Here is a 12,596-nt window from a genome sequence, read left to right on the forward strand (position 1 = left end):
GGCAGGGCGACAAGACGGAGCTATCCAGGCTGCCACGAACGGCACCAAGCGGCAGGGGAGGCAGGGTGTTGGGAGCGGCCAGGAATCGATTCCCGCATTTCGTCTGCCTGGCGTTTCTGCCCGCAGCCGGCGGCTCCCTCTGCGTGCCCGCAGCTGTCAGGGCAGATCACCCCGTGTGCCATTGCTAATGCGAATAATAGCGCTCCACACCTCTACAGCACCCTCCGTCCTAGGTTCTCAGCTGACTTTACATGTAGGATTGATTTTAGCTTCATCTAATTACAGGCGTTGTCATCTGCACCTTTCTGTGTGAGGAGACAGTCACGGGCAGCACAGAGCTGGTGTGAGACTTGACACAGCAACCACACGGGAGATGCTGGCTAACAACCAGTGCTGGGACCTAACCACGGGTAGATGTTCTAGGAGGAGAGCAGGCAGTCAGAGTGTGGCCAAAGATGACAAACCTGCACTGTGGCTCTGGCATGGGTGGCACAGGCTCCCCAGGGCAGGCCTGGGTGTTCCCATAAACCTCACTCAGCTCAGCTGTGCATTTCCACCTCTCCACAAAACCCAAAGCTGTGGATGCCCCATCTCTGAAAGTGTTCATGGCCAGGTTGGATGTGGCTTTGAGCAATCTAGTGGAAGGTGTCCCTGCCCTTGGCAGTGGGTTTGGAACTGGCTGATCTTTAGGGTCCTTTCCAAACCTGACCATCCTGTGATTCTACAATTCTGTGAAAACAACATGGTCAGTTAGAAATCTTCCTGGTGAAATTGTTAACTTTCTGGTTTCCTGCTGGCACTCACTCCACATGCTTCAGAGAAAGGGCCTAGATACCCTTAAATGTCATGAAGTTAAATGGACATTGCTTCAGGGAACAAGACCCTTCTCCTCTTTTCCAGGGTTGGAGGAGAAGAGCATCCTATACTGCTTGCAACAGCAGAAATGGGTTGGTGATATGAGAAGTTATGAGAGCCGCAGGCAAAAGAAAAACAAAAAAGACATGGAGAAGGAATTTGAGAAGACACCCTCAGAGCAGCATGAATGAGTGTGTTACTTGGGATGGGGACTCCAGGCCAGGAAGAGCTAAGAGGGAAGCAAAGAGCAATGTGGGAGGACTAGCAGGCAAACCCTAAAATTATATATACAGCCTTAAATCTGAGGAAAAGGAGTTGGACTTATGTGGGAAGTCTGTTAAATGGTTCAAGGAAGGGAGCAGCTCTTCAAAGGGGAGAAGGAAGGCTGTTTTAGTAACAGGCACAAGCAATGGGAGAGTTCAGCATGGAGTGAGAAGAAAGAGCCTCTGCTCTACTGACACTTGCCTGTACTCCCCTCCACAAAAGCATCTCCCTGACAAGATAGAAGAAAGAGCACCATTTCAGAGGGGAGCTGAGGCACAGAAGTGTGTTTTCTGATTTGATCCAAGATGTGCAGAAATTCTGTAGCTGAGCAGGGAGAATTCCCTTGAGAATATGCTAGACTGAGGAGAAGCCAACATTTAACAGATGTAAACTGGTTTCTCTGGAGGTGCCCCTATTTGTGCATAGCTCTCCCTGTAACTAAATTAGTTCCTACATGCTTCTTTTTTTTTTTTTTTTAGCCCTGCAAATTTGGACTGCACAAGCATGACAGAACTCAAACTGCTTGTTTTATTTCTTTGGACTGCTTCTTCCCAGCCTGCAATTGCTAGTAAAGCCCACAGATCATGGAAACTTGCCTCCGAACAATTTAATAACTCAGGACCACCCATTTGCCCAGACCCACACCTAGCCAAAACCTGCTCAGGTACAAGGCTGCTCATTGTGCATTTCTCTCACCTCCTCCATTTTTGCCACAGAGATAAGGGAAGCGCCAGACGTTGCCCAGACCAATAGCATAGCCCACACAGGACAGCAAGAAGTCAAATTTCCCCTTCCAGGAACCTCTGTCTGGGATCTCCTTCTTCTTCTTCTTGGTGCTCACAACCTCAGGGCTGATGGGCTCTGGCTCCTCCAGGGCTGCCTGCTTCACCTCAGAGGGAGAGCTCAGCTCCACGGAAGTGTTGTCCATCTTGCCCATGGTGACTCAGAAGTATGTCCACTCTTGCTGAGGGGCTGGAGGAGCAGGAAAGGCAGTTTCTGCCCTGGCCACGAGAATACAAGATGGGAAGGACTGGGCAAAGGTCCTGGTGAGAAAGGAGAGAAGGTGTCCTGGGTCAATGTAGTGTGTCAGACTTGCTTGTTACCAATACATAACAAATCTCTCAACTCTCATCTTATCTGCTTCTCATCCCAGTGCTCTGCAGGAAAAGTTTCGGGACCAGTAGGCATGCAGCAAAACCACAGGTTGTGGGTGACCCACCTCACAGCACAGAAATATATCTGTCTTGTGTGAGTGACAGTGGAGGAGGGCATGATGAAGGTGCCAGACCTCCCAGGTCTGGGGTCCAAAACTGAGTGCAGCAGTCACAGAGCCATCTGAGAGTTTGTATGGCCCAGCCAGCCAAAGACAGCTTTGCAGCAGCACCTCTTCTATGGATGTGCTCCACTTGGAAATCCCATGCATTTATCCCTCACCACAGCAGCAACACAGTCGTGTCGACAGCTGTGCACCTGCAGCATATGGCAAGGCAATTGCTCAGCTCCTCCCTGTACACCGTGTTGCATGTGGTACTGTAATCCCCAGCTTGTGCTCATTGTGACTAGAGCTAGCCTGTGCACTACTGAAATCCCATTAAGTCAGGACTCCAAAGTCATGATGATTAATTGCATAAGTCTGACTAAAAAATTTAGTTGATACCTGCATTGATTTTAGTTCCTAAGAAGTATATAACCATCACATCAAAACAGTTTGAAAGAGAGCAAGAGCAAGCTATGTTACTACACCTGTGTCTAACCCAATGTTGCTCTTGTGTCTTGAAAAATAAGTGCAGTTCTCTTTTTCTGTCACACAAGCTATTGCAAAGTCAGAAAAAGGTATGGAAGAGAGCCAAAAGGCTGATTAAAAGTGTGGAGTAACTTCCATGTGAAGAGAGTATAAATCAAACAGGATCCATTCTTTGGAAGAGGTAGCTGGCAGGGGCCTAGAAATGTATCAGTGTCATAGAATACACCGTTCTAAGTATTCACCATTTCTGACACAAGAACTACAAGGGATTAAACCATGACCAGCAGGTAGTATATTCAAAAAGAGGAAGAGGTGATATTCCAGAAAATGTACAGCTATGGAGCAAGACTCCCCACTGCAGGACATGCTGGATGCTGAGTTTATATGACTTTAGAAGATGAAATTAAGGGGATAAATAATGGAAGGAAAATCCACCAGAATCTACTACTGCAATTCTGCAAAATCTTGAGCTGGACGTTGTTGGAGGTTAAGGGACTCTTCCAAGGAAATAACACTCTTTACGTTTCCTGGTTTTATCCTCTCCCATCAGCATTGGCCCTCAGCCAGCACAGAAGACACGACTGGCATGGGATTTGCTCTCACCCACTTCTCAGCACATTTTACAGAGACAAATTTAATCCTCACCAAGAGTCCTGAGTGTGGTCAGTGCTACAATCTCCCAGAGTAGTCTGTTGACAAAACATTAATAGATGCAAACATTGGAAAACAAACAAACAAACAAAAAGAAAAACAAAATTAGTATACCAGGAAATAAATAAATGCTGTTAAGAAGTGTCAGCTCTAGCAATTAAAGCTGACTTTGCTTGAGCTTCTTACTAGACTTGGCAGTCTACTCTCATAAAGAAACAGTACTCATTAGTCCCATGGGATGTTTGGGGGACTCATTAACTAGCGTTTCTAAAGTGTAATGGATAGAGATGGTCTCCTAAGTCCAGGCCCAATGGCAGTATCACTCCTGCTTATGACAGTAAGGCACTCCTTACTACTACAGTAGGCATCCCATGATTACAGCAGGTGGATTTTGTTCCCCCACAGAATTCATCACTGAGGTTAGAAAAAGTCTATCAACTGTGAAGGGAATGGCTGAACCAGGAAATAACTGTAATTCCTTCTGATAAATCAGTGGAGAAACCAGAAATCCCGTTGCTGTGGGACAAAGTCTGTTACCAAACTACCTGAGCTGTGTAGCCCACACCAAGCCTCACCCTCACTCCTCTAGCCCCAGGATGGTTGAGTAAGCCCAGCAGTAAGTGGCAGCATGAAAATGGAGAGAAGAGACCATTTCACATAGCCCATGAGGCAGATGCCAGAAGAGACCATTGTGGGACACTCAGAGGCTTTGGCTGACAGATCCCATTTCTGTCCTACACTTTGTGATGGCTCCTTACTAAGGCAGGGAGAAAAAGATTATACAGAACATGTAGGAGGAAAGTAACATAAAGAAAATTTATAAATCAGAAGAGAAAAAATAGCACCAAAACCCTTGGGAAGAACTCGTAGCTGGGCTAAGTCAGGGTAATAAGCTATGCCTGGAGACATAACAAATTGGACACAGCAAAAGCCATTTAGACTCACTTTTTTCTTCAGTAGACAAAAAACAGAAGCTAAGCTGCTGTCTTTAAAAAGTATTTCTATATCCTGCTCTCCCTGTGCTCTTTCCCTGTTCCTGTTGCCACAGTTCTGTGGTGATACTGCAGCTAGATGGTCACACCTCATATTTCCTAGACTTGGGGTAAGATGATAAAGGAGCAGCAGACCACACTGGCAATTTCTTCTTGCCTGAAAAGTGAGGTCCTTCATCTCCAGCTCAGAAAGAGTAAGCTACATTTATAGAGGTTTCTTCACAGTCAAGAAATAGAAAAACAGGCAAGAGGGTCCTGCTGAGGATCCATCCCACCTACTGTCCTGTCTCTCTGCAGTGATGGATGATTAGGACAGAAGGACTTGTGCATGTCCCACAGCCCAGATGTGCCATATCCTTCCCCAAACCAGCAAAAACAGAGACATCAGCCACCCCAGATGAAGTGTTTGACTCCTGTGTTGCTCACATACTGAACAAGAGGTCCCACAAGAACAAAATGTTAGCCCCTCCACTTATCCACACAGGTCTCCTCTAGCACAAACACAAAGCTTTGTCCTGTGCTGACAGCACAGAGAGAGCAGTCAGTTCAGCAGCTCTCTGTCATGTCAGATTATTTGTTCTGAAAAGCACACGGTGCTTTGGGCACAACAAAATGCCTGAAGGACTCAAAATGATCAATAAGAGCAGAGCTACAAGATGGAGGTGACTCTATTTTGCAAGGACTTGAAAACAAGGTCAAAGCTTCAACATGATACTAGAGCAGGTTTTTCATTCAACGTCTTACAAATGCACCATTGGAAGAAGTTGAATGAGAGCTTTCCAAGCAATCCGTGAAAGCTAATGCCATAGATTCCTGGCAGTAAAGGAGTGACTTGTGTTTCACCTAGTCGTGTAAAAGTCCTGGTCTGCTGCTCAATAAAAACAATTGCCTTTTCCCCAGTGGATGCAGAGCCAGACTGAAATGCATTCTGGCAAACAGACTGTCTTTTTTTTTGAGGGATTTTGCTTCAGAAAAGCGAATACTGAGAAAGTATTGCCACCACTTGAAACTCTGCCTCCTGAAACACTGTTGCTAACAACAGTGACCTTTTTACTTTCCCTTGCTTCAGCATCAAATATTAGCAATCCTCTCAAATTTGACAGAAACCAAAAATTTCAAGGGTATAAAATTGCCCAAAATGAAACAGAAAAATGACCTATGGAAACATATGTAAGAAATACTTTCACACACCTCCCCACCCCTTATTTGTCAGTGATTTAACAGACATACAAATGACTTCTGACCCATGCAGGTAGAGCCACAATTAGTTTAATTACACAGTGCAGGCTGTTGTTTAGTCAATTAGACTTGTCCTTCCATCCACACCATTTTAATGACAGCCAAGTAGCCCCAAGGCTCATGTGTCTCATTTCGAGCCGTGACTGGCCGATCAGGGCACAGCAGACTCTCAGCTGATTTTCTGCTCACTGCAGCAGCAGTATATGCTGGAGCTTCCTGCATCTGAGAAAGCTGAAGAGTCTGGGGGAAAGCTCCCTGTGGGAGCCTGAGGATTCTGGCAGAGTGCTGGCCCCACATGGAGTCCACTCAGGGCTGGAGCATCACAGTCCTGTCCAGCTGGGAGAGGCAGACAGGGCTCATGCTTCACAGCCCTCTCTGCATGCTGCCCAAGAGGTGCCACTGCAGTCACCTAACATTTCATGTCCTTTCCCCTGAAGACAGATGATTGCTTGGTTGGAGAAGTCAGCACTCACAGAGGATGTGAGAAAAAAGTAAATTACATCTCCTAGGTGATGCAGCTTCTGAGTGGCCTGCAGTTCCACCCCCTTTCCATCTTCTTGCATATGATTTGGGTTGCTGATACCTGGGTCTGACCTGCAGCTGCTCTCCAATATGCCTCTTCCACCAGCAGCCCACATCACTCTTAATAATGTGGCAGGTGAGGTTGGCACAACACCACAACTTTATCCAGATGAGAAGAAGGGGCAATCGGGGCATGAGCAGCATTTCATAAACCATGGGACTTTCACATGAAGCAAGGACACATCTTTCAACCCCCAGCTATGATCCCAGGAGGGCTATGTGAGTACCTTACAGCCCTTGAAAAGTTTTTGGAGCTGCTGGGACTGACTGCATCCTGCCATGCCATTGCTTTGCCATGGGGCACCTTCATTTTTGTGTTATACATGCAGGAGGAATGCAGCCAACTATTGCAACAACCTGTCTTCAGATGCCCACTTGAATTTCCTCTGGCTCCTCACCCCACAGGGGAAGGCAAGGTTAGGTCCTGCTCCTGGCCACAGGCTGTGCTTCACTCACCACTTCTGCCATCACCTTAACACTGTCCCTAAGGAAAGCAGGGGTTCGTGCCTTTTTCAGAAAATGCAAATGATGCAGCCTCTGAACCATTTAATTCTCTCACTTAAAACTCATCCTGATCCCTGAGAAGCTTCTTCAGGAAGCAGAGAGATGGCAGGACTCTTTTTTGGCCCTATCAGACTGTCCTGACCCAGTCTGAGCCACCACAGTACCACAAGGATCAAGGCCAGGCCACATCCTGCTCCCTTATGGCAGCATCTGAGCAGACTGCACATTTCCAAATAGGGAGGCATCCCTGTCTCCATCCTCCTCAGTGAAAGTACAGCATTAAAAAGATTAAAGGCCTATTTCTGCTTATTTTAAATGTCTTGATTAAATTTAAAAGTGGTTTTCTTTTCTTCTATATGCAACCTCTTACGCTGGGGTGCCAGTTTCATGACGTTCGTAGTTTTTGATGCATTACTCCTTTGCCCTGCCTGAAGAAACACGGACATTTTTAGCCCAGCATTATTCTGCAAAGACCCATCTGTCTGATTCCAACCCCAGTTACTTTTTTGGTTCACTGTTGAGTTTCACCTGTGCATGAAAAAAGAGCACAGCTCTCACAGAAGTTCCTTAGGAAGTAGGGAATGGAGGGAAAGAAGAGCTGCAGGTTAGTGCTCCTCCAGAAGAAGGGTGTTGGGGTGACTTGCTTTGTTCCTTGGTAAGGCACAGTCCCACTCCAGAGAGGCTGATGGAAAAAACCTTCCCAGAGCCTTCAATGAGAACATCAGTGGGGCAGAAATGCCTAGAATGGACATAGAGAAGGCAGTTTCAGATGGAATTTCTCGCTTGCTTTATACCTCCTGTGCCTGTTCGTGACAGCCCAGAGTGGTGTCCAGGCACGGCCACCAGAATGTGGACAGGCATCCACATTGATCCCTTCTCTCTTTTCTCCAGAGAGGTTGCACGGTCACAGCTTGGTCAATGGGGCCTGAGTTACTGTTCACTGGCTACTACCTCACCAAAACTCTGCCTCTGAGCCAAGATTTTAGCTTAAATCCTGATTTGAAGCAACATCCTGGGTGAGACTTTGGCATTCCCAGGGGTAAACTGACCTGTCTTACAAGGACTCATCAGTGCTGTGCAAAAGCCATGGCTGTGCAGTGCATGAGGGGGAAGAAATCATAACTTCATACACATAAAGCTGGATTTGATGCAGCTCCAGAGATAGTGCAAGTGATGTCAGTGGTTATTTGCTGTATTTGTCTTAGTATGCTTTGGGGGTTTTTTGTGTCTTTTTGTTGTTTGGTTGGTTGTTTTTTTTTGGGGGGGGGTGGTTTGTTTGTTTGTTGTTTGGGGTTTTTTGTTTGTTTGGGTTTTATTTAGTTTTTGCTCCTTTTTTTAAATGAAGTCATTGAACAAAGCAGATTGGGCAAAATTTTGTTGCAAAGAAAAGTAATGGCAGACACACTAAAGTCACCTTGGACTTCATTGCCACAATTTAATAAAGATAAAATTGAATAAGGAAAAGAATTGTGCAGGAAAGATCGGAAACAAGCATGAGAGTGATCCAGGGTCTGCTTTAAGTTGCCAGGGAGCAATCTCTTCTCACCTTGTGTGGCAGAAGAGTAAAGGACTGGCTGTCCCTGGGGCTGAGAAGCTCAGACTGGGAAATGACCCATCCACATGGCACAGACAAGTTCAGCCTGCTCCACACTGACCAGCACCTGCTGGCCTTGGAGTAAGGCGAGCAGGGCAGGTGAAAACCCTGCACTGCCCCAACAAATTTCTGCTACTGCATTCAGATGACAGCACAAGGAGGAAGGTAGATAGGAAAAGAATGAGAAAATCTAAGACCTTCCCCCTGCTCCTTCTGGGCAGGGTCACAGCAGCTACCAAGCACCTCATTCAGAACATGGCACCTGTGAATGTGCCTGTCACGACTCTGGCACAAGTATAAAAAAGACTCCAAAAAGACTAGAGCCTCACCATGGAGACCACAACATTGTTTGCCTGCTGCAGCATGGCCAAGCAAGAGAAAATCTGTGTTCATTCTCAGATGCCAAACTCTTTGTTCTTCTCATGAAACCAGAGAGATAATCATGCTCCAGAACCCTCAGGCTGCTACAAGGCTCCCTTTGATCACATGGCTTCTTTGGGGGTGAAAAATAGAGAACAGCAGTGCCAACTGCCTTAGCAGGAGCCTTGCAAGAGCATTGGTAGCCTCCAGGTCCTTGGCTGAGGTTTTCCTCAAAACAACCTGGAGAACATGCTCATTACCCAGAGCACCATCCCCTGCTCTCCAGGATCAACCTGCAACTAGCTGGGCATTATGTCTACCAATTTAACATTCAGATCTTCTCCTAGCCTCACTTCTTTTGCTAAGCTCCATAGAGCAGTGGAAAAGGAGCAGCTCTTCTGTCAGGACTTGTGATCAGGAGATAAAGTGGAGGAAGGAAAGGTTGTTGTCCCTGTCCCTGTTGCCTTGGCTGAAGACTCAAGTCACATCCCACACAGCCAGACCATACCAGGATGCAGACCCTGGCCCTCCAGCACCAGGAACAGCCACATGAGCATCTCCACAGGGGCCAGACACAACACCCACTTGCTCTATCCCCAGCAAACAGGACTCAGTGTCGTAGGGGTGTTCACCTGCAGTATAAGGACATTAGTTGCTTGTTCCATGTGCCCATTAAGTTTCTTCATAAGAAGATGCATTTCCAGCTGCATGTCTTCAACCTGGCTTTTGTTCTCCACACAACAAAATCCCAAACTCTTGCAGAGCTTCTCTTGGAGGGGAGAGAACCAAAATTAAATGTACTGGAGGTCTCTACCAGGTGCTGGCAGAATCACAGCAAGGTCACCAGCAAACTGAGGAGACTTTGGTATCCAGACTGCAGCTGAAGAAGTACTTATGGGAGATAGGGAGCAGGGAGAGTGTAGGAGAAGAGGGAGGAAGGGATGGGTGAGTTTGTCCAGGTCTCCAGTGCTGTGGAGACAGAGGAGAGATAGGAGGGCTTCACTGAAGGAGTGAGTTACCTCCTACAGAGTCTCTTGCAGATAAATAGGAAGGAAGGGCATGGACATAGGTCCCAGAAACATCCCAGCAGCTATACAGGCAAGGCAGCTGAGCTCCACTGCCACAGACCATCAGAGTTTGCAGGACCTTTGTGAAGGGTCACAGAGAACTTAGAACACTGTGCATCATATCTTGATCCTTGGGGCTGAAACATATAAGGCTGGGGAGGGCTATCCCACCCCCAGGGAGGGGCAGCTAAGCCCATGCCTCCTGTGTGCATATCACCTAACCCATTCCCGGAGTTCTGCCCACTGGAGACCCTCCCCAGAGAATCTTGCCCAAGGTTTTCACATAAGTGATGATACAGCATCTTTACTGAGCAATCATTTGCACTCACTACATTTTTTTCCCAGCCCACAGGCACTGTGAGAAGCTTCCCAATATTAGGGATCCCAGTACCATTTTCAGGTCATGCTCTGGGACAGTCATCTCCCCTCGTGCTCTGACAGCTCCCTGGATGGAAGCAGGGGGTTGCTCATGCAGCAGGGCAGGGAGCAGCACCTGCAGGTCCTTCCCAGGCACCCCCACTGCAGCACAGGGGAGAGATGGTTCATGCCCCGCCTCTCTACTGCAGCAGAAACAACTTCTTCAGCCCAGGATTTTGCTCAGTGAACAGGTTTTGGAGGCTGGTTGCTGCAGCTGCCTGTTAACACCAATGGGAATCTAGTTAGCTCTGCATGGGAGTGACAGATGGGAAAGTTGCTGCCTTCTCAGCAACTGGTGTCTTTCTTGACCAAGGGGACATTGCAATGGCAACTGACAGAAGAAATTTAGGCATTGTGGTGGTGCAGCTGTAGGTAAAGCTGGACAAAACCTGCTCCACTTCATACTGCTCCAGTTGAGCACCAGGCAGGGCTGTCCTCATTTGCTCAGCCCTCCATCACCTTTTGGAAGACAGGAACAATCCTACAACCTGCCATGTCCTCAGGGTGCTGTGCCACTCAGCCTGACATCTAACCCATTATGGATGGAGGAGAGCCCAGTACCTGCACCACTCTTTCCCAGGGATGCTAGTGCCACCACTGCTTTGACATTCCTTTCTCTGCCCCCAGTCCTCACACCCCAAAACCAGACACTGCTGACCCAGTGGACTCACCTGCCTCTCGGTGCCAGCCGGTGGCGGGTCCCTTGGGCACGCAGAGCTGCTCACCAGCCCAGGGATGCACATACAGACCTGCTCCCACACGCAGAGGGGAGCTGTGAGCCCCTCCTGTCACAGGGCCCTTCTCCCTCTGCCTCACCCCACACTGCTTCTCATTGCACTATCGACAAGTCCTTAATGAGCTTTGCGCTCATGTCCAGTCAAATCAACACCCTGCATGTCGCGGGTGTCAGGGGCGTCCCACAGCCACTGGAAAATCACAGTCATTGAGAGAGAAGAGGCTCCAAGGTCATGGGCATGAGGGAGGACAAAGCAAAAAGGCCTGATGCCAAAGAACAGGGGAGCCATCAAGCAAGTGGTTTGCAAGGGGTTAGTTGAACCCATATTGCTGCAGCAGTTCCTGCAAGGATGAATTGCATTCCTGACTATAGGTCAGGCTTTTGGGATGGAGGGGCCATCTGCAGGAAAATGGATACTTTCATTTGAAGTGGCAGGTACCAATCATCAGCCAAGGAAAGGAGCCACGTGTGAATAACCAGTTGTTAAGTGCGTAAATCTTGTCATTGTCTCTAAAACAGCTTGTGTGGAACCTTTCTTTTCTTTCTTCTTGGACCTTCTGGGACCCAAGATAATTTCCATCCACTGGGATTAGAGAGAAGTCGCTCTCAAAAGTACCATGGGAGAGTTGCTGATGCTGTGAGCATCACCTTGTAAGAGGCAGCATTGACAGAGTGGCAGGGGAAGGAACCCAAGTGAGCTAAAAAATAATTCTCCCCAGAGATGACACCTTAGTACTTCACCAGCTCTTCTCTTTGTGTTAAAACAGAGGTAGGGACACTTAAAATGACAGAACTACATTTAGCAACTTTCAGTGCTGAGGAGACAACACTCAGGGTGACTTGTCTCCCCTCCTGCCCCCACATGCAAACAAAGGCTGGCTTCATCCCATTCATGACATTGCACCCCAGCTCCATGGAGGCTCAGGTGGGCTGAAGGCATCAAGGTAATACTACAATTTTTATTCCTTGCTATCAAAACTATCCTTCTTTAAAGGTCCCCCCTGCCCCCTTGGATCAGGCAATAGCCCATCCAATAACCCAAAACCTGACACAGCTCATGAGCCAAAGCCCTTGCCTCATAGGGGTGGGAGGGAAAACCTGCTGCCTTGTAGCTTTGCTGAGACTGCTGCTTGTGCTGCCACCTACATCTGTGCTATTATCCTGCCAACAGACTATGTTTAAAGATCACATTTCTGACTAATTGGTCACTAGAGGAGCATGGAGTGGGCAGTAAGACTCCCATCAGATTTTTTTGGCCCTTAAAGGAGAAAGACAGTGGTCCTAGGAAGGCTGGCAGGAGGGAAATTGGAGAAAGAAAAGTATTTTCACTGGGTAAACCCAGGGGGCTTTGAGAGCTGAGTGGCTCTCCAGCACACACGCTGGAGGCATCCCGACAAAAAGGCATCCTCTCTGACCTGATGCAAAGTGCAGTGAGTGGCAATCCCTTCTGGAAGAAAGCTATGGGTCTGACAGAGCACTCCCATCCCTCTCATTCTCAGGGAGTCTGTGCCCCCCACTACTCTGGGAGCTTGAGTACCTCTTATCTAGCAGCTTATGGAGTTAAAAGAGAAATAAACCACATCTGTCTCAG

General features: G+C 47.7%; 1 protein-coding gene across 1 annotated transcript in view; it reads right to left on the minus strand.

Annotated features, from left to right (window-relative positions):
- LOC110472974 (sodium- and chloride-dependent GABA transporter 1) overlaps nucleotides 1–8,084 on the minus strand; it is a 36,318-nt gene extending 28,234 nt beyond the window's left edge. The window contains exon 1 of the mRNA XM_021535179.3: nucleotides 1,816–8,084. Within this exon, the coding sequence (XP_021390854.1) occupies nucleotides 1,816–2,056 (241 nt within the window). The 5' untranslated portion in view covers nucleotides 2,057–8,084. The remainder of the gene's footprint in view (nucleotides 1–1,815) is intronic.
- Nucleotides 8,085–12,596: the final 4,512 nt, after the last annotated feature.

This window comes from Lonchura striata, chromosome 1A (genome assembly GCF_050655825.1).
Source record: "Lonchura striata isolate lonStrDom1 chromosome 1A, ASM5065582v1, whole genome shotgun sequence".
Classification (NCBI taxonomy): domain Eukaryota; kingdom Metazoa; phylum Chordata; class Aves; order Passeriformes; family Estrildidae; genus Lonchura; species Lonchura striata.